Source organism: Anabrus simplex, chromosome 1 (genome assembly GCF_040414725.1).
Source record: "Anabrus simplex isolate iqAnaSimp1 chromosome 1, ASM4041472v1, whole genome shotgun sequence".
Taxonomy (NCBI): Eukaryota; Metazoa; Arthropoda; class Insecta; order Orthoptera; family Tettigoniidae; genus Anabrus; species Anabrus simplex.
In genome coordinates, this window is record NC_090265.1 from 639,591,990 (window position 1) to 639,612,075 (window position 20,086).

At 38.9% G+C, this 20,086-nt stretch overlaps 1 protein-coding gene across 1 annotated transcript in view; it reads left to right on the plus strand.

The window, feature by feature from the left end:
- Positions 1-20,086, plus strand: part of LOC136884538 (uncharacterized) — a 399,078-nt gene that overhangs the window by 220,436 nt on the left and 158,556 nt on the right. The window contains exons 9-10 of the mRNA XM_067156823.2: positions 4,625-4,754; positions 4,850-4,977. Of these exons, the coding sequence (XP_067012924.2) occupies positions 4,625-4,754; positions 4,850-4,977 (258 nt within the window). The remainder of the gene's footprint in view (positions 1-4,624; positions 4,755-4,849; positions 4,978-20,086) is intronic.

Here is a 20,086-nt window from a genome sequence, read left to right on the forward strand (position 1 = left end):
TAAGTTGGTTAAAATAAGGTTGGCAGATGAGTTAGAGATTAAAGATCTAGGGAAAGCAACAAACTTATTGTCAATAAAATTAGAACAGACAGAAGAAGGGGTTATGTTGAGTCAAAATTTATACATTGACAAATTACTTGCTGATTTTTCCATGAGTGACTGTAAACCGAGTAAGACTGTTTTACCAAGTGGGTATTCAGCAGCTGAAAATGATGAGCAGGAATTTGATTGTGCCATTTATCGCAGTGCAGTAGGAAGTTTGCTGTATTTGTCAAATAATACTAGACCTGACATTGCATTTGCGGTAAGTAAAGTTAGTCAAAATTGTCAAAAACTTAAGATTAAAGATAGGTAAGAAGTGAAGCATATCATGGGATATCTGTGTGGTACTAGAGATTTAAAGTTGTGTTTCAAAAATTGTGAGGAGTCAGTACAAGTGTTCTGTGATGCAGATTGGGCAGGAGATACTAAGTCTAGAAGATCAGTGAGTGGTTATGTAACCACAGTGGCAGGGGGAGCAGTATCATGGTATAGTAAGAAACAGAGTTGTATTGCTAGATCTACCATGGATGCTGAATACTTGGCAATGGCAGAGGTATCTCGAGAAGTAACTTGGATGAAAGATTTGCTATCAGAGCTAGGGCTGGAAAGCTGTATGGATATACCTTGTAAAGTTTTTGCTGACAATGCAGCAGCAATTAAATTGAGTAAAAACGATTTTGTGAGTGAAAGGTCAAACATATTGACATCATGTACCATGTAGAGAACTAGTAGAAAAGGGGTTCATTGCGTTTGTATATGTAACATCAGAGAGAAATGCTGCAGACTTGTTCACAAAGAATTTATCAAGCAACAAGCTTAAGAGTTTGTATAAGCTTATAGGTTTGCGATGAGTGGACAATTGATTGAGGTGTTGTATTTAATTTTTTTGAGAAAAGGGGGGAGTGTTGGAATGTTGAGGTTTTCTCATAACAAAAATAAAATGTCATGTATCATATATCTTGTACATATTTTAGGAATACAACATTGAGGTTATGTGTTGGTAATTCATATTAATTTAGTCAAGTGGTTTATCTTCATTTGTTTTATTCTTTGGACGTTTGTGTGTGTGTGTGTGTGTGTGCGTGTGCGTGCGTGTGTGCGTGCGAGAAAGTCGGTTGTAGTCAACAGCTCGTAATAAATGGATGTGTCATGAAGCTGGTGTTTCAGTGGTATAAGGTTTTGTCCTAAACATGGTGTAAGTGAGCAGAAATGAAGATATTTTCAACAGCCTGCCAAAGTCATTGTGTTGCAGTCGCACATGGCCGAGTATAACCTCCAATTCATTGTCTAAGAGTAGGACCAGAAAATAATGTTTTGTAACCCTCTGCTCCGAAATAATACTTGGATATTTTTATTGGCCCCTGTTCATATGTTTTCATATTTCTTGTTTGGTGTTTTTCTTACACCGTTCAGTTGTTGTTTGTCCAACCCTTGTCCCGTTGCTCTATGGGGTTTTTGGGTATGAAGTGAGATGAATCTGTCGTGGCGACACCGTTCAGTGAACTTGTTATTTTATAAGCCCGACCAGAAAAGGTTTTCATTGTTTTCTTGTGTTTTTCACATCTTTTAATACTTACCTCTCATCTTGAGAAATGGTAGATATAGTTTTCATTGTACCCGTGGATAAATGATGTAAAATGCTTTCATGTCGGAAAAAATTGTATCTAGTGTTTCCATATTCCTGTTGGATAGTTTTTATTCGTGTATTCAGTAGTACGTTTTCTCGCTTAACACGTTCATTTTTGTTGTTCCCTGCAGAAATGTTTTAACGAGGTTTTACTGTATTGGCCATTCTGCAATTGTTATTCAAGTGCAAGTGTTTTGTACCAAAAATGGCAAGTGATTTTGTTTTCTTGGAAAAATTTTGTGTTCACACCAGGCAAATGCTGGGGCTGTTTCTTAGTTAAGGCCACACCTGCTTCCTTCCCACTCCTAGCCCTTTCCTATCCCATCGTTGCTATAAGACATACCTGTGTCGGTGCGACATAACACCAATTGTAAAATAAATATATATTGTGGTTAAATGAAGTTTGAAAATAACAGGTTTTGTGAGCATTAAGTTGTAAAAAATAGAAAGGCTGAAAGACTATTGCGATTGTGGCCAGTTTGCTGCAGGTCGACCTTATCCAGACCCCCTTCATCTCTTCCATACATTTCCTGCTAAGTGTTTCCAACCCTACTGTTACTAGGTAGTAATTCTCAGCAGTGAGAGACTCTTTTAACATAACTGTGAAATAATTAGTTGTGCAGAGGACAGGCTTTGCACATTTTTCTCTTTTCTCACAATCCTTTCATCTTCTCCATGGTGATGGCTGAACTAAGTTGTGTAGAATCAGAGCCTAGTTTTAAGATGCTGTAAGTATATTTTAAAAAAGAGAAAAAAGATGACTATAATGTGATTTTGCTTGTAGTTTTTATTTAAATAAATATTCTTGTTTTCACGGGGGAAAACTCATTTATAAAGTGTATTTTTGAGAGACTTGTATCTACACTTAGTTTACATGTCTTTTTGCACCATATTGTTATGAATAAAATGCAGACTGTTTTATTGATCTAATTTAATCCAGGATGATACAATCAGTGCATATACATAGGCTACAGAATTATACTTTACAATGAATAGCAGCCCTTCAATAATTAGGGGTCATTTACTAAAGTCTCTTGTCGTAACAGCAGGTCTGCGGCTGGCCGGTATTTGCCTGGAATGGACGATCCCACAGTAATCTTCATTGACATATCTCTTCTTTACTTGGCTTCACACGCTCGCACTGGTCGCACTACCAAAATGTACGACTGCTGGTCACTTGGCTTGACTTAATACAAGGCTGATAACTTGTATAATCAATTTATATGGCTCTTCCACACACTGAGTTACCCAACACCTATCACTCGACACAACAATAAAACAGCACCAACTCAACTACTACTGAACAGTAACAACTCAACACTACCCCCCCAATAACAGTGCTCCTGTTCGCAGCAAGCCTCATTTTATATACCTGGTGTTCAGATTCTTGTATCTTCGGGGTGCGGCCAAAATGTGACCATTCTAGTTTTGCGTTCCAAAAATCCACAGAGACACCAGACGATAGCACAATACAAATGATAGGCCGTCACCTGCCCTCAGGCCAGCCTGGAAATCCCTGGTCTCATTCTTTCCAGGAATTTTTTATTGACTATTAATTATTCAGTTGTGTTTAGAATACTTAGGAATACGGGAACATTTTAAATGAACTCATAGGATAAACAGAATGAGGTCAGTGTACAGACGTACAGGCGGAAGAGGGAGAAATGGAAAGAAAACACAAAGACAAGGACAATCTCTACCTTCATACACAGCATCTTTGGCTCTTTTGTCATCAATGGGTGTACTTGTAGCAGCAGCAGCACAGTGTAGGTCACGTAGTCATAAACTTGCGTTCGGAAGGTAGTGACTTCGAATACTACTGTCGGCAGCTCTGAAGATGGTTTTCTATGGTTTCGCCTTTTCACACCAGGCAAATGCTGGGGCTGTACCTCAATTAAGGCCACAGTTTCTCCCTCTCCACTCCTGACCGTTTTGCTATCCCATCATTGCCATAAGAGATATCTGTGCCAGTGCAACGTAAAGCAAATTGTATAATGAAATTGTAAAAAAGTGGTAGTAATGATGGACAGACGGACGTACAGATGGACTTAAGTCCTACAGTATTATTGTAATTTTTTTCGACAGTACTATTGGAGGAAGCAATAGATATTAATAGGTCATATTTGAGGAATTTGACTTGGGAATTCCATAGATTAACTTTGTTATTGCTGTTTGCTTTACGTCGCACCGATGTAGATTAACTAGGTAAAGAGGTGATCAAGATGTGAAAATAATGTGAAATAACTCAAACTTTTCTAGCTTGACAGCTTTATTAAGTGTTTCAAAGAGTGTTGAGCAAATATATTTCATTTTGTGAACTGAACTCGTACATAGGAATACGGGAACATTTGAAATGAACTCATAGGATAAACAGAATGAGGTCAGTGTATGAAGAGGGAGAAATGGAAAGAAAACACAAAGACAAGGACAATCTCTACCTTCATACACAGCATCTTTGGCTCTTTTGTCATCAATCCCAGCTCTTCTGCATCCATCTCTTCTCAGCCCCTTACAAGTTTGTTTCTGCTTCCCAGCTTCATCAGGGGGACAGGCTTCAATGCTCACTGAGGGACCATCTTGACAGATCTTCAGTCTATACGTGGGATGTGTAGGATAAGAAGAAAGCCAGATAGACACAGGAAAAGGGAAGAGACAAAAAATAAAGATAAATGCTGGTGGCAAAAGACTAGAATAGTAAGATAGGAATATTGGAAGGAGCTCATAATAGGATAAACACAATAACAGGTCGGTGTGGGAAGAGGGAGAAATAGAAGAAAAACAATCAGGGACACGTACAATCTCCACATCTTAATGTTTGTTTTCTATATCTACTGAAGTTCATTTTCATCACATTATTGTTTGTGGAAGACTTGGATTAATGGTTGATTGAATGATTTTATCAGTGATATTTGTTCTTCTTGTCAAGTAAACTGAATCTGAATCAATTTCTTGCAGAAAATATTTGCTCTTATAATAGAAACAATGAATGCTGCAGAACCATGTTTTCCCAATAAGGAAATTCTGGAGTATGGTCGGAATTGTGAAAATATGGCTAAGAAATTCCTAGAACGTATTGCCTGTGCTGGTAAGTACCAAGACTTTAATGTGATAATGACTTCTTTTCAAACACACTCTTGGGAGATAATAATGTTTCAAACTGTTTTTAAATTATACTTTCAGATCTCTATGAGAATGATTTGATATATATACTAAAATCATTGAAACCACCATGGCTGTCATTTTATCTCTGTGATAGACAAATACGAAATAAGTTATTCACAAAGGACAGTGCCTCACTTGCGACTATGGTAAGTTAAAGTACATTCTGTTATTTTGATGTTTCATCTTGGAATTATTCATGTGACATGCATTTTATCCTCCATTATTGGTAACAATTGTTTATTGCTTAACTAGGTGTTTGTTCATCTTTGATAGGTTAGTTTTTGTAATTGCAGCTGCAGTGCCATCCATGGGAGATCGGCAGCAACAGAAGTGACAAAGGACAGCTCAACTAATAACATTCAATGTAATGACATTGTTGATTTTTTTTTTTTTTTTTTTTTTTTTTTTTTTTTTTTTTTTTTTTTTTTTTGCTAGTTGATTTACGTCGCACCGACACAGATAGGTCTTATGGCGACGATGGGACAGGGAAGGGCTAGGAATGGGAAGGAAGTGGCCGTGGCCTTAATTAAGGTACAGCCCCAGCATTTGCCTGGTGTGAAAATGGGAAACCACGGAAAAATATCTTCAGGGCTGCCGACAGTGTGGTTCGAACCTACTATCTCCCGAATACTGGACACTGGCCTACATTGTTGATTAGCTGCATGTGCTTACAACATCGTTGGCCATCACATTTAGGATTTTTTCTGGCTCTGTAGTATTAGGGCATCCAAGGACAAAGGAATCTTTCATTTCCCCCTCGTTTCACAATCTCCGTTCTCTTTTTAGTTTCTTCCAGCGATCGTTCCTTTGTTTTCTTTCTTGGTTTGCTTGTCGTCTCCATTATGTTCCTGATCGACATGTGCTGATGACCACATGCTTTTGCACTTTTAATAAATAATTAAAACTTAAAAGCAATTACAACAACCATCACCATTGTTTCCATTTAAATCGTTACCCATACAAGAGAACGATAAGTGGTAAGAGTATCTGCTTCCGGATCCCAAGATAGCAGGTTCAAACCCGGCAGAGGTAGCTGAATTCTTGAAGGGCAGGAGAACATAGCCTTCCACGTTGTACGCTGTTAACACATTTGGTGTTTATCCAACAAAATTCATTAAAGCTCAGCCTTAGATGTACAAGAGAGATTCTATTTACTCTGCCATCTCTTTAAGCCTAGAGTAAAATGGAATGTCGAAATTGATGGGCAAGCAGCCATATGGCATCACATTTAAATGCTTGCACACTGTAGCTGCAGCCATATGATTATTTTACACGATTTTGGACAGCGTCTTTTCATAGTATAATGGAGTGTTGCATGAAATAAACTTCATGATATGATCAAGTGACAGCAATCTGGAAGCCTCTCTTTCTCGTAATTCACGTCTAATGGATATAACTATGCAGATAGGTACACCTGCATATTTTTCAGCTAACCTTGCTGCACGGAAAAGGGGCTGAAGCATCTGTTTCTGTTTTATCATCACATTCTTTAATAATAACATTTCTCAACTGTCACTGTGGGTAGTTTTCGTTTTTCTTTTGTTTTGAACACGATACACTTTTAACCCCGTTTAATATGTAATTCAATCGGTAATGAAATGTTGATACTGTACAATCAAAGTGTTTGGTAACAAGAATAGCAGATATTAAACTGACTATGTCATCATGCTATCTTGAGCCAGCCAGCGCATCTGTGAGCTTGCATTCGGGAGATAGTGGGTTTGAACCCCACTGTCAGCTGCCCTGAAGATGGTTGTCCATGGATTTTCACACCAGGCGAATGCTGGGGATGTACCTTAATGAAGGTCACGGCCGCTTCCTTCTCACTCCTACCCCATGGTCACTATGAGACCTACCTGTGCCGGCGCGACATAAAGCAGGCTGAAAAAAAAGCCATTGCAGGTCTATATTGCATATATTTCAATTTGGAATGCAGATAGTCACATAGTATGATCTAGCTGGAACAAGTTATATAGTTTGGATTACAATTCCCCCCTTCCCCCATCTTGGTGCTTGATGATCATCCAACTTAAAATATGAAGAAGTGTTTGAACTGAGGAGAAGGTGTGAAGTAGTAATGTCATGTCTGTTAGGTCATCAGCCCATAGGCTGGTTGGATCCTCAAATAGCACCACCAAAAGTTATGCGGTTATAAGGAAACCGCAAAAAACCAATGGCAGCACCAAAATGAGGCGTACGAGACAAGACGAGGAGTGAGGTAGTTTGCCATTGCTTTCCTCACTGGGTCAGAAAGTGCTATTGCAGCACGACCGACCCTATGAGCAACACCTTTCATAACACTCAGATGCACTAGTCGTGCTCTGAATGTCATTACTCAGCACCACCCATACCCCAGCAGCTTCCATATTGTCACAGCCATGGGTGAGACTGGGACTTCGGTGAAAGCTACACTTTACTCTGGCCTGTGCCAAGAGATGGATACAAAAGTACTGTATCCATCAAGAAATGGCAGCAGGCAACAGTAATGTCATAGAAAAATAAAATAGTTGCAGGTATTATTTTCTGCACAATAATAACTTCCTCTGTTCAAAAATCCTCAATATAAATGTTGAATATAATATATTTTTTGACTCAACTTTTTACAGAAATATTATTTAAAAAGCTATTGAAGATAGGACTTTCTTTTTTTTTTTTTTTTTTTTAAGTTGCTTTACGTCACACCGACACAGATGGGTCTTATGGCAACGATGGGACAGAAATGTGTCAGGAGTGGGAAGGAAGTAGCCGTGGTCTTAATTGAGGTACATCCCCAGCATTTGCTTAGTGTGAAAATGGGAAACCACGGAAAACCATCTTCAGGGCTGCTGACAGTGGGGTTCGAATCCACTATCTCCTGAATACTGGACACTGGCCTCACTTAACCCTGACAGTAACACGTCTATAAATATCGCTTTAGTTACACCACACATTCGAAAACGTGTCACTCAAAGCCTATTATTTAAAGTTACATTAAAGTTACCAGATGGAATGAACAAGGAATAGAGGTGGTGGAGGGGATAACTCTCCCCTCCTTAAGAGGAATAGATGGCATTCATTCGCACAACACGTCAGAAAAACGTATGGTGTTACTGTCAGGGTTAAGTGACTGCAGCTACCAAGCCCGGTCTTCATTTCTTTACATTTATAAAGATAATACTGTATAGAATCTAATAATAACAGCCTTATGAATTTAGTTATTTATTCACATGTTCTGAATTTACTAAATTTCAATGACTTTCTCACTTTAAAAAAGTATTTTGATAGTCACTACAGTCCTGGATATCATGTTAAACTGTATCCACTGAGTGACCACTGGAATAAGTGGCCCCCCTCCATCAAGTATCAACAACCTCTTCCAAGGGTTGATGAACGCGTGGAGCTTAAGGGCACCCTCATGCCTGTGGGGGAGGGGAATCACCCTTCAAGTGGGATGAACCAAATCAGTTGATTAATGGCATAGGATGTAGAAAGAAAGGTAAATCTGCTACATTAAGATAATGATATGCCATGAATGCATCATGCAGAGTCACAGAAATGATGCTGTTATACCATTCAATCAGAGTAGCGACTGGTGGGTCTGGGCTGACTGATGTTAAGTGTGTGACTGGATGTGCGGTGGTGAACGACCAGGCCATGCACTGCAAATCTGCTACAGGTCCAACAGTTACAAACCAGCTCCGCATTTTCAAAGCTATTGCAACATGGAACACAAGAGGATTACTCCAGAGGGGGAAAGCTTCAAGTTGTAGAACAAGAACTGATGCGGCAAGAAGTCGACATCTGCAGCTTACCAGAAACTTGATGGAAAGGCTGGGGGCACTTCAGCACTGAAGATCATATTGTGTACCTCACTGGTGCAGATGAAACGAGTCAGAATGGAGTTGTATTTATTGTGAACAAAGGACTGTCTCATTTTATTGAAGAGTGCACACCTGTCATTGAAAGAGTGTTAACCCTCGCCCTTAATACCAAGCTGTACAAGCTATATGACTGCTGATGACCAAGGGATTGAAGATTTTTATGAGAGCTTAGAGAACATTATAGTAGCACCCTCATGCCCGTGGGGGGAGAAATGGCCCATAAAGCGGGATGAACCAAATCAGTTGATCAGTGGCATAGGATGTAGAAGGAAAGGGAAATCACAGTCATTCTTGGAGATTTTAAAGCTAAGGTCGGGATTAGTGTGATGAATAATAATTTGTGAGGTGCGGTGGGACATTATGATTTAACGAAGCAGAATGAATGATGAAGTCGCCTATTACAGTTCGCTATCGATAACAGCTTTTCCATTATGAACACCATGTTTAAAGATCACAGAAGACGTCTGTTATTTATTTATATTTATTACATATTTGTAGACAAAAGGTGAAGAACCTTCTTTTGCAACACTGAACAGAACCAAGTGTTCAGCGTGGGTCTGATCATAGTTTACTCTAGGCCTGTCCTAAAGTAAACTGAACAAATTAGTGACCAATATGAAACCAGTTCGAATTATAGCCTGAACCGTCTGCCTTCCAACAAGAACTTCGAGACGTTGGCCCTCGTGACCTTGAAGGAAGCTGCAGCATTGTGTAGAAGAAAATACAGGAATGGGTCACAGAAGCAACGTACAAGATTCTAAAACTGAACACCATGTGAAACGCCAGCAGTGAATATCCATAAAAACTCTGGCACTGGTTGAGAAACATCTTACTTTCTGAACAATCACAAACCCAGAACACCAGGGTCAAATGCTGAAAAAGATGAACACTGGCATCTAATATGCCTGCAGGAAAGACAAATATGAGCACATCAAGAAGTTGTATTCTGAGCTAGAGAATCATACGGCAGAGATTCACTGTGCAGAACTATATGATCAAGCGAAGTACTTGGCTCAAGAATTCGAGCCCAGGATGCAGCTTATCAGGGACAGCCAAAGAAATATCATTACTAACGTGAAAAGCATAGCCAAAGTGTGACAGAAGTATTCCATCCAACTGCTTCATGATGAACCAGAACACATGCCAGAAGGAAATGAAGAAGACCTAGAACCATTAATTATTAAAGAAGATGTAGAATGTGCAGTGTAGAAGCTACACAGAGGGAAAGGCCCCATTTCTGGTGGAATCACCGACTAAGTGCTGAACAACATTGGTGAACTCAGCCTGGACATTCTCCACGGGCTATATACTGTATGATCTGGACATCTGGGACCTGGCTGAAACAGTGGTGTCACTCAGTCTTTATGACAATGTTCAAAGCAGGCTCACCTCTTGACTGAAAAAATTACAGAACAAAAGCTCTCTTTTCCCACACCAGCAAGGTAATGCTTATGATACTGAACCTAGAGACCTTCCTGCTCCCACAAATACCACATGAGCAGACTGGTGTCGTTCTCCACAATGGATCTCGTGAGCAAATTCTTAACCTCCGGCAGCTCGTGAGGAAGACCAGAGAGTTCAGTGTCACATTGTATACATGTTTTTGTGTACTACAAAAACGTTCCTGACAAGGTAAAATGGCCTAGACTGTGGACCATTCTCATCGAAATGGGGACACCAAGATACGTGGTGCACTTGGTGTACTCTTTGAACACAGCCATGGTAGGAGTCCATGACACCTTCTCACACGTGGGGTGCATTCTTTCAACTATTCTATTCAACGTCTATAGTGAGTACGTAATGAGAGAGGTATTTGAAGACTGGAATGGCAGCATTGTAGTTGGAGGCAGACAAGTAAGTCATCCCCGATATGCAGACGATACTTTGATAATTACAGACACAAGCTAAGGACTATGTTACTGAGGGTAGACAAACATATCTGAGTTTATGGACTTCAGATCAACACCTTGAAGACCAAAGTAATGATTACAGATCGCCCTGACAACAACCTGCCGGACATTGTGGGGTTTGCTAACAATGAAGTGGTCTTGAAATGGGTCTTGTTCTTATTTGACTGAAGATGTCCCGAAAGTGGAACGAAACATTGTCTCATTATACCTTAATATAGTCGTAACAATGAAAACAATTTGCAGTACCGTATTGTAAAGGTGGAATATTTGGCATAAGGATTTCACAAGTTAATAAATATGACAGTAAGGGCTCAAGCATGAAGATTGCGACAGTAAATGTTGTGACACTGATGGGAAAGACAGAAGAATGGTCGACTTCATGAAAGAAAAAAATATAGCCATACTTGGACTTTGTGAGACCAAGAAGAGGGGTACAGGAGAGATTTCTCTGAAAGAAAGATACAGGCTGCATTACAGCAAAGGACCTGAAGTAAAAACTGGAGTGGCCATCATACTCTGAAAAGAAATCCAAGAATATGTGAAATCTACAAAATGTGCCAGTGATAGGATGATGGTGATGAGACTTCAGTTTGAAAATGGCATGATAGATCTATTTGAGTTTTATGCCCCCCAAACAGGTTGCATAGATGAACATGTAGAGGACTTTTTAGAGGAAATGGAGAAACAGATAGAAGATAAGGAAATGCTGTTGATGGGAGATCTAAATACACAAGTTGAAATTGATAGACAAGGAAAGGAAAATGTTGTAGGGCCCTTTGGATTTGGAAATGTAAATCCAGAAGGTGAGTTGTTGGTGGATTTTTGCAGGAGGAACCAAATGATTGTTGGAAACAACTGGTTTAGGAAGAAGAACAGTCAGAAGGTTACAAGGTATTGTTGGAGAGATAGACGAGCAGAGACCATAATTGATTATATAATCATAGAGAAAGAACATCGGAAGAACCTTTTAGATGTTGGAGATCATAGAGTTGTGCTAGGGAAAACTGAAAGTGGGAAAGATCGATAAACCCCCATTAAGAGAGAAAAGAATTAAAGGTATGGAAGTTGAAGGAGAAAAGCATACAAAAAGAATTTCAAAGGGAAATAATACCCTTGGTACCCAGGATGGAAATGGGGAATGTTGAAGATGAATGGATAAGATTTAAGGAAGCACTGGTTGGATGATAAGAAAAGGTATGTGGTAGAATATCAGGAAATGTGAAACACAAAGAGACACATTGATAGAATGATAGGGTAAAGATTAAAGTGAAAAAAAAGAAAATGGCATGAAAAGCATGGAAAATATCTAATCTATAGAAAGTAGAAGGAAATATGTTGAGGCAAAGAATTTGGCTAAGAAAGTAGTGGAGGAAGAAAAGAGGAAATGCTGGGTCTTATTCACACAGAAATTGAGAGATGATATGCAGGGTAGCAAGAAATTATTGTATGATATCTTAAGAAACAAAAAGAGAGATAAAGTAAACACCAGATTTGTCAAGGATGAAGGTGGCATAATATTAACAAAGCCAGAAGAAATAAGAAATAGATGGAAAGAGTATTTTCAGAAGTTGGTGAACATGAGAGCTAATGACAGTCATTTAACGGACCACCAGGAAAGGCAACTAGTTGATGAAGAAATTATGATGAAATGGCAGTCTGAATGACAAAGAATGGAAAAAGTGCTGGAACGGATGAAATTTTAGTGTTGATATCAAAGGCAGCTGGAGCTGTAAGCCTGCAGTGGATATATCGAGTTCTCAATTTTCAAGAAAGGCGGTAAGAAAGTATTGAAGAACTACAGGGGAATTACTCTGATATCCCATGTTGCTAAAATCATTACTTGATGTCTGAGATCACCCTTTAAATCATTACGTGTTAAAAAAATAATTAAGTTAAAAATTAATAACATCATTGCTGAAAATAACACACATTTTCTGTCTTTGAGTTTTAAACTTTGAATCGGATCCACTAAATTGTTTATTTGTCATTGCTGTTTCTCTTAATTACCATTGAATGACTTGCTAAGCTTACCATCACCTACTGCCATACAAAATCTTGGCATCTACTATCCTAACTGCACTATGTCTAATCATTTGTTTATCAATGTATAACCTTCTGAAATTAACATCTATAACTCATTTGTAACTATTCTAGTTCATAATTAATCATCGCTTTGATTTAATATTCCAGATTTAACCCTCATTGAAATGTCATTTTCCTTGAAAATTAAGTTACTCCTTTCAAATCATTATGATAGACCCTCTTCTTGTATACAATATTTCCCACGACGTATTATACTTCATTGAATCTATGTTCCCTTCACTGGATCACACTTCATCCCTCAGAATAACATTTAACCATCTAGTATACTGAGATACTTCTTCACATTCTACATCGACAAGGAATAATTTGTATTATTTGCATTTCCCTTCTATCATAACGTTGCAATGACTAACAAACATGTTTGGTTTCCTGACCCATTTAATATATCCACAACTCACATATGCTTTCAGATTGCTGTGTTAATTTCTACTCATTCCTGCTATAAATCATGAATTCTCCATAGCTATCATATTACACTCAATATATACGGTCACTTCTTCCAATCGAGATATATCGATTCTCATATGACTTAACCTTGAAAGCTAGATTCTGAAATTGCCCTTCACTGAATCACTTGACAACCTGAATACACCACTAAAAACAATAATTTCATGATATACTTATTTCCTAATTTAATTAAGAACTATAATTTGGTAAACTTAGCTCGTCATTCTCTGGCTTACAACGATTCTGAGCCCTCTGAGCTATAACTGCTGTCCTCGGCCGGCTGGAACCCATGGATCAGCTACCACATATCCATATTCTTCTTTCTAGCGCTAGGCTCAACAGAATAAAATTTTGATATGTACAGGTTCATATCAACTCCTCCAGTAGGTGAAAATAGTCTATCAATGTTCTTCTTATCTGTTTGCTAATTAATCTGGCTATTTTCAAATACACTAGCAGTTTCCCGCCCGCAATGTACAATGTATGGTGGTGTTGGTTACTTTCTTCGTGGATGTATATGCAAAATTTCGAGTTAATGAAATAACGCACATGATCTGCTGTGGTAATAGAATGTAATATTATGTCAACAAAACACTTGAAAATACATCACACAAAGAAATTGAATTAAACGTTCATTGGAACAACACTACACTCCGAACTGTTAAAAAATCCTTCAAAGATCTTCGTCATGGAGACAAATGTACTCATAACTTTTCTCAGAATCTACCAATTTAAGTAGTTATTACCTCAGAAGAAAGCGCTTGATCCATTGAGTGTTTTTAGACCAAAATGAACTGAGTACCTCAATTAGAACGAAAGATATGATTGCTTCAATGAGAAAAAATGTTGAAGAAATGAGACGTCAATTTGAATGTGCACTCATAACTTTCCTCAGAATCAACCAATTTGAATAGTTAAGAGCTGAAATGAAAGAACTTGATCCACTGAGTGTTCTTAGGCCAAATTAGGCCTCAATTAGAACCGAAGATATGATTGCTTCAAAGAGACGAAAAATCGAATAATTTGAGGAAGGCGGTAGTAAAGTGATTTATAGTACCTGGTGACAAATCTGTGCTTGAATACCTTTCATTTAAAAGAAAAATGAAGGAAATCGACTGGACAGAATGGCCGGACTGACTGACTGTAGTTTTCATAAAATTTTAAATATATAGATAATACTGGGATGAGTATAGTTCCAGTATCAATTCTGCCTTAATTTTTATGTGAATTCAAATATTGAATTCGTTTTCTGACGTCTTCCTGTCTCTTAATTCTTTCTTCTTGAAATAATTGTCGTCGTCTACTTATTTGGCGTTCTTTAATTCCAACAGCAATCAACGTTACGGTCCTTGCCTGACCACTTGCCTCGCTTATATAATCTTAATCTTCTTATTTTCAGCTGGGCTACTGTTCTTTCATGTTGAATATATAATATTCTGCTATATCTTCTTCTCTCAACAGTTATTTTCGGTATCTTGTAATGGAATGTTGCTAATTTCTTTACAATTCTATGCAGCTGATATCTTCGTCTACCATTCAGTTTCACGGCAATTTAGTTGTGTAATAATATATTAAATTTTATCTTGTTTCTTTTAACACTAGAACCACCGGAGCGGTCAATTTTGACTGCTACACATTTTCCAAACTCAATTTTGACTACAGTTTTTATTGTAGGATATTGAGCTGCAGTGACTTTTCCTGATTAGTGCCCAGGAAAATCCGTGTTAAATATAATTCATTCTGCATCAATAGATGGGGCGTTAGTAACGGCTATACTTACTACTGCCGGAGCGGTCATTTTGACCGCTGTATTAAGTATCATAATAAAATGTATTATAACACATACCTCTCGTTGAGATATAATCATCTACTTATAATTATCCTATCAGCAACGGTAATGTACAAAACCACAACAATGTAACTCGGATATATTACGAATTGTATGAGCATTATTTCCGCTGCGTCTCCGGTAGTGTTATCATTCGTCAGCTTTTGTCAGCTTGTTACAGTACAGTATACATGTCCACTAAACCATCAGTTGTTGAGTCTCTTGCATGACATTCATGAAGATATGTCTGTTTTAAAATGTGGTCCAGATATAAAGGATCTAAAAAAAGAAAATGCACATGAAGCTAATGACCAGTCAAGTGATAACTCGTAAAGCAGTGATTCATATCACGCTGAAAACCATATTGTTCAGGCTGATGGTAAGTTGATATTAGTATGAAGGGCATACTGTATTGTTTTACACTTTATTTTTTTGCACCCAAATGAAGTACATTACACATCAGTACTTACGTCCACCTTCTCAACATAATCTCCTTTAACTGTATGCACTTTTGCCATCGATGTGTCAGTTTTTCCAGACGACCTTCTTGAAACCATTCTTTCGGAATGCTACGTACCCATGCCTTCACAGATGTGCCCAGTTCTGCAAAACGGCGACCACGCAGAGGTTTCTTCATGTTCCCGAACAGGTGATAAATTACTTCTTTGGCGGTGGACTGTCCTTGAGCTTCCATTGCATCGATTGTTGTTTCGTTTGTGGCTTATGGTAATGGAGCCATGTCTCATCACCAGTCGCAAGCCTAGTCATGAAGTTGGATGGATCCTGATCATGGTGTTGCAAAAATTATCTGCATACGTCCACATGCCTCGGCTTTTCGTCTGCAGACAAGAGTTTAGGCACCCACGTGGATAACACGTTCGGCTAATTGATGCGGCTGCCTCCATTTCCGTAAATGTGATGCATTTGTTTTTCTTGGATGGCCTGTTCGACCTGGGCAATGCTGGCTGGTGTTGACACTGTCACATTCCTTCCAGAACTGGTTCCCTTGTCCACCGATGTGCGCCCTGTTTTCCAACCGTCCACCCAGTTGTAAACTGTTTTCCGTGACAGCGCATGTTCTCCGCAAACTGCCACCAAGCGCTGATGAATTTCTGCACTGGTCATACCTTCTTTCCATAGGAATCAAGTCGTACAGCGCTGTCCCTGATGGTTGCTCTCAATGTTGTCTGCTCCTACGCTCACAGTATTGTTATGAAATGGCTATGACGAGTGCATTCGTTGGCCCCTGTTCTTGTGCTGCTACCAAACGGTGGAACAAGACACTATTTACACATCTGCACCTTCAAAAGTGAAATGTGAATCATACCCAGACGTACAAAAAATAAAGTGTAAAACAATATAGTATGCCCCTCGTATTATTATATCTATCAGCATAACAAGTTTGATGTAATTCCTTGATTTATACTGTATTAAAATTATAATGATGCCTTGCATAGGCTGAGTACTGACGAGTTTTCAATTATTCTATTACAGCCGTAGAAACAGTAACCCGTAAAGCATGGTATAATACGGGATGCAACAACAAAGGTAAAAGCCTCCCATGGCCAGATAATGCGCCTTTAGATACTGATGGCATCAGGGAGTGGACTGTAGCAGACTGGGAAGATGACACTTGGTTGGATTGCTCGCCATACACCCTTTAAAAGAAAATCCAGGACTTACTCCATATTCAAAGTGGCATGTTTCTGACAATAGTGTAACGAGTGGATGGAGTCTTTTTATTGATAATTAAATATTGAAACTCCTAAAGCAATGTACAGAAACAGAGGCAGAACTATAATAATGAGTAACTGTGTTTATTGAGAATGAAAGTATAATAATTTCAATAGCGGTCAAAATGACCGCATCAGCGGTCCCAGGTATACAATATATTCCGGCGGTTCTAGTGTTAAACAATCCACTTAGCAATATAGTTGGGATGGAGAGTATGGAACACTCATCGGTTTTATAATAACAGAACGAGAATGAGGAAGATGTGCCATGATTACGAAGATAAATGCCCAGTGAAAGTATGGAAGGTGATCATAGATTATTAATTGTGGAATTAAAACAAGTAAAAATTCCTAAAATTGTATTGAAGAAGAAACCAAATATCAGGATTTGGGAATTGGAGGAGGATAAAAGAACGGCATTCCAAGATTGTATAAAAAGGAAATTGCCTAACACGGAACTACCAAGTGGAGAAGAAGAGTGGGGCAATTTAAGACAGACATTTGTGGAAGCAGCAATTGAGGTATGCGGGGCAAAACAAAAGCAAAGGTTAAGGGAAAGGAGACATGGTGGTGGACAGACAGAATTGCTATTGGCTTTCCTTTGCACCAACACAGATAGGTCTTGTGGCGACGATCTGACAGGAAAGGGCTAGGACTGGGAAGGACACGGCCGTGGCCTTAATTGAGGTACAGCCCCAGCATTTGCCTGGTGTAAAAATGGGAAACCACGGAAAAACATCTTCAGGGCTGCCGACAGTGGGATTCAAACCTACTATCTCCCGAATACTGGATACTGGCCGCAGTTAAGCGACTGCAACTATCGAGCTTGGTGAGGCCTCTTTTAGCCGCCTCTTAAGACGGCAGGGGATACTGTGGGTGTTATTCTACCGCCCTCACCCACAGGGGGAGGCCGTACTTAAGCTACTGCAGCTATCGAGCTCGGTAACAGACAAAATAAAGAAAGAAATAAAAGCAAGAAACAAGGTGAAGCAAGAAATGGATAAGGGAAAACAAAAAACGTATCAGAGGGATGAGAATAAGATAGAAAGGTTACATGTGGAATACGGTACAAAAGATTGAAACTGCAAGTAAAGAGGAGTGTCGAGGAAGAAAGGGAGAAATGTTGGGGGGAGTTTACCAACAAAATTGAGCAAGATAGTCGAGGAAATCAGAAACTATTATACAGACTAACAAAATCGAAAAGAATCGATCAAGAAAAAGTCAAGGCATTAGAGAGAGAAGACGCATCCATAGTACATGATGAAAAGGTTCTTCAGAAGCTGATGGCAAAGTACAGTATTTTGAAAAACTATACAATGTGGATGACTGCTCAGAGGAAGAAGGAGATAAAAAAATGGAAATAATAGATGGAGAAAATTTTTTTTGCTAGGGGCTTTACGTCGCGCCGACACAGATAGATCTTATGGCGACGATGGGATAGGAAAGGCCTAGGAGTTGGAAGGAAGCGGCCGTGGCCTTAATTAAGGTACAGCCCCAGCATTTGCCTGGTGTGAAAATGGGAAACCACGGAAAACCATTTTCAGGGCTGCCGATAGTGAGATGGAGAAAAAGAAGGGAACCCGATAACATGGTTGGAACTTGGAAGGGCACTGAAAGCAATGACCAAAGGTAAAGCAAGTGGAAAAGATGAATTCAATACTGATGTGATTAACACTATGAGCCCAGACGTTTCAAGATGGCGTCCCTACCCTGTGCCAGCATAATTTAGACTCTCAGGAAAAAAATCACAGTTCTGTCAATTTTCGCATTATAAATTAACAAATTTATATACATATTGTACAAAAAGTGGGCTATCCCACGAAATCAAATAAAAATGCTTACCTTCAGCATTGGAAAGAAACTTAGGCTACAATATTGGTCCATTCTGATATCCTTGTTCACGCACTTGAATTTCTAATTCACTAGAAAAGTTTGATAGTTTTAAGTCACTGAATAACAGAATTACACATTGTTATTTCCAATACTTAGCTTTGGTATGGTAACACTCAAAACATTCTCCTATGCAAAGACCTATGTCATATTTACAACAATATATGGTTGTCATTTTCTTCACAGCTCGACCGGTGTTATGTTTGGACTTGTCGTAGCAAATCTTGCATGTACGCTGCGCGTGTCCTTCCTTCTTCGCGCCTACTTCAGGTATTTTGTGTGGAAAATGATCTCTACCTACTAGCCTTCCCGCAGGCCTGTTCATAGAACTAATATCTTGTTTCCATTGTGTTCCCGTGCTTCTCACCTCCCTTTGTCTTTTTGCGACTGGTTCTTCTGGTTATGAATCTGATGATTCAGCATCCTGAGGGACTTGTATATTTTCATTTTCTTCTTGACGATCACTTTCATGCAGATCTGAATCGTTCACAAGTTCCGTAATAATCTGTTCACTTATTTGTGGGCTGTATGCACGCGTAGGATTTCCTTTACTTGTACAAGGTCCGGGAACCATATCTCAATAATTATACAGTATAAATCGACTACTTGAGAGATGATTGCAGACTGTTGCCTCACTACACTTTCATTCTAAATCTGTGAAGTCATGTAATCTATCATTAGAACACACGCACATGAATTTGAGCTTATCTAACTGGAGCACGCGAGGAGTGCGTATGTCAGCAATTACGTAAGATCTAACTAAGCGCACGTGGCTACGAAACATCGTCCCTAAGTTGCACCACCAATCACTATCGATCGACAATACCACCTAGTATAGGAAATCGACAACACGTCAAAGTAAAAACTAATTCGATAACGTGAATAGCTTTCGAGTGACTGAATTTCAAAGATCGTGGTAGTAGTATTACTAACAGCGGCACTCAGGCGCACGCCACGTGGTAGTAATATTACTACCGGCGGGCGCATAGTGTTAAGGTAGCAGGAAGCATTGGACTACAGTGGCTATACCGAATCCTCAATGCCATATGGAAGGATGAAAGGATACCTGAAGATTGGCAACAAGGAGGCATTGTACCATTGTTCAAAAAAGGAAATAGTAAGAAATGTGAAAATTATAGAGGTATAACCCTATTATCACATGGGCTAAAAATAATGGAGAAAGTCATAGACAAAAGAGGGGAGATAGAATAGAAACACATTTAGAGGAAGAACAATATGGCTTTGGACTGAATAGTTCAACAGTAGACTTGAAATTTACAGTGCGTGCGATAATGGAAAAGCATCTAGAAAGAAACTAGGGAATCATCTTTGTATTTTTGGATTTGGTAAAATCTTATGGTACAGTTAAGAGAAAATATGTATGGGCATGCCTACTGAAAAGGAATGTACCAAAATCATTAATTAACAAGATAAAAATGTTGTATCATGAGAGTAAAAGCAGTGTACAAGTTGGGAGTGGTGAC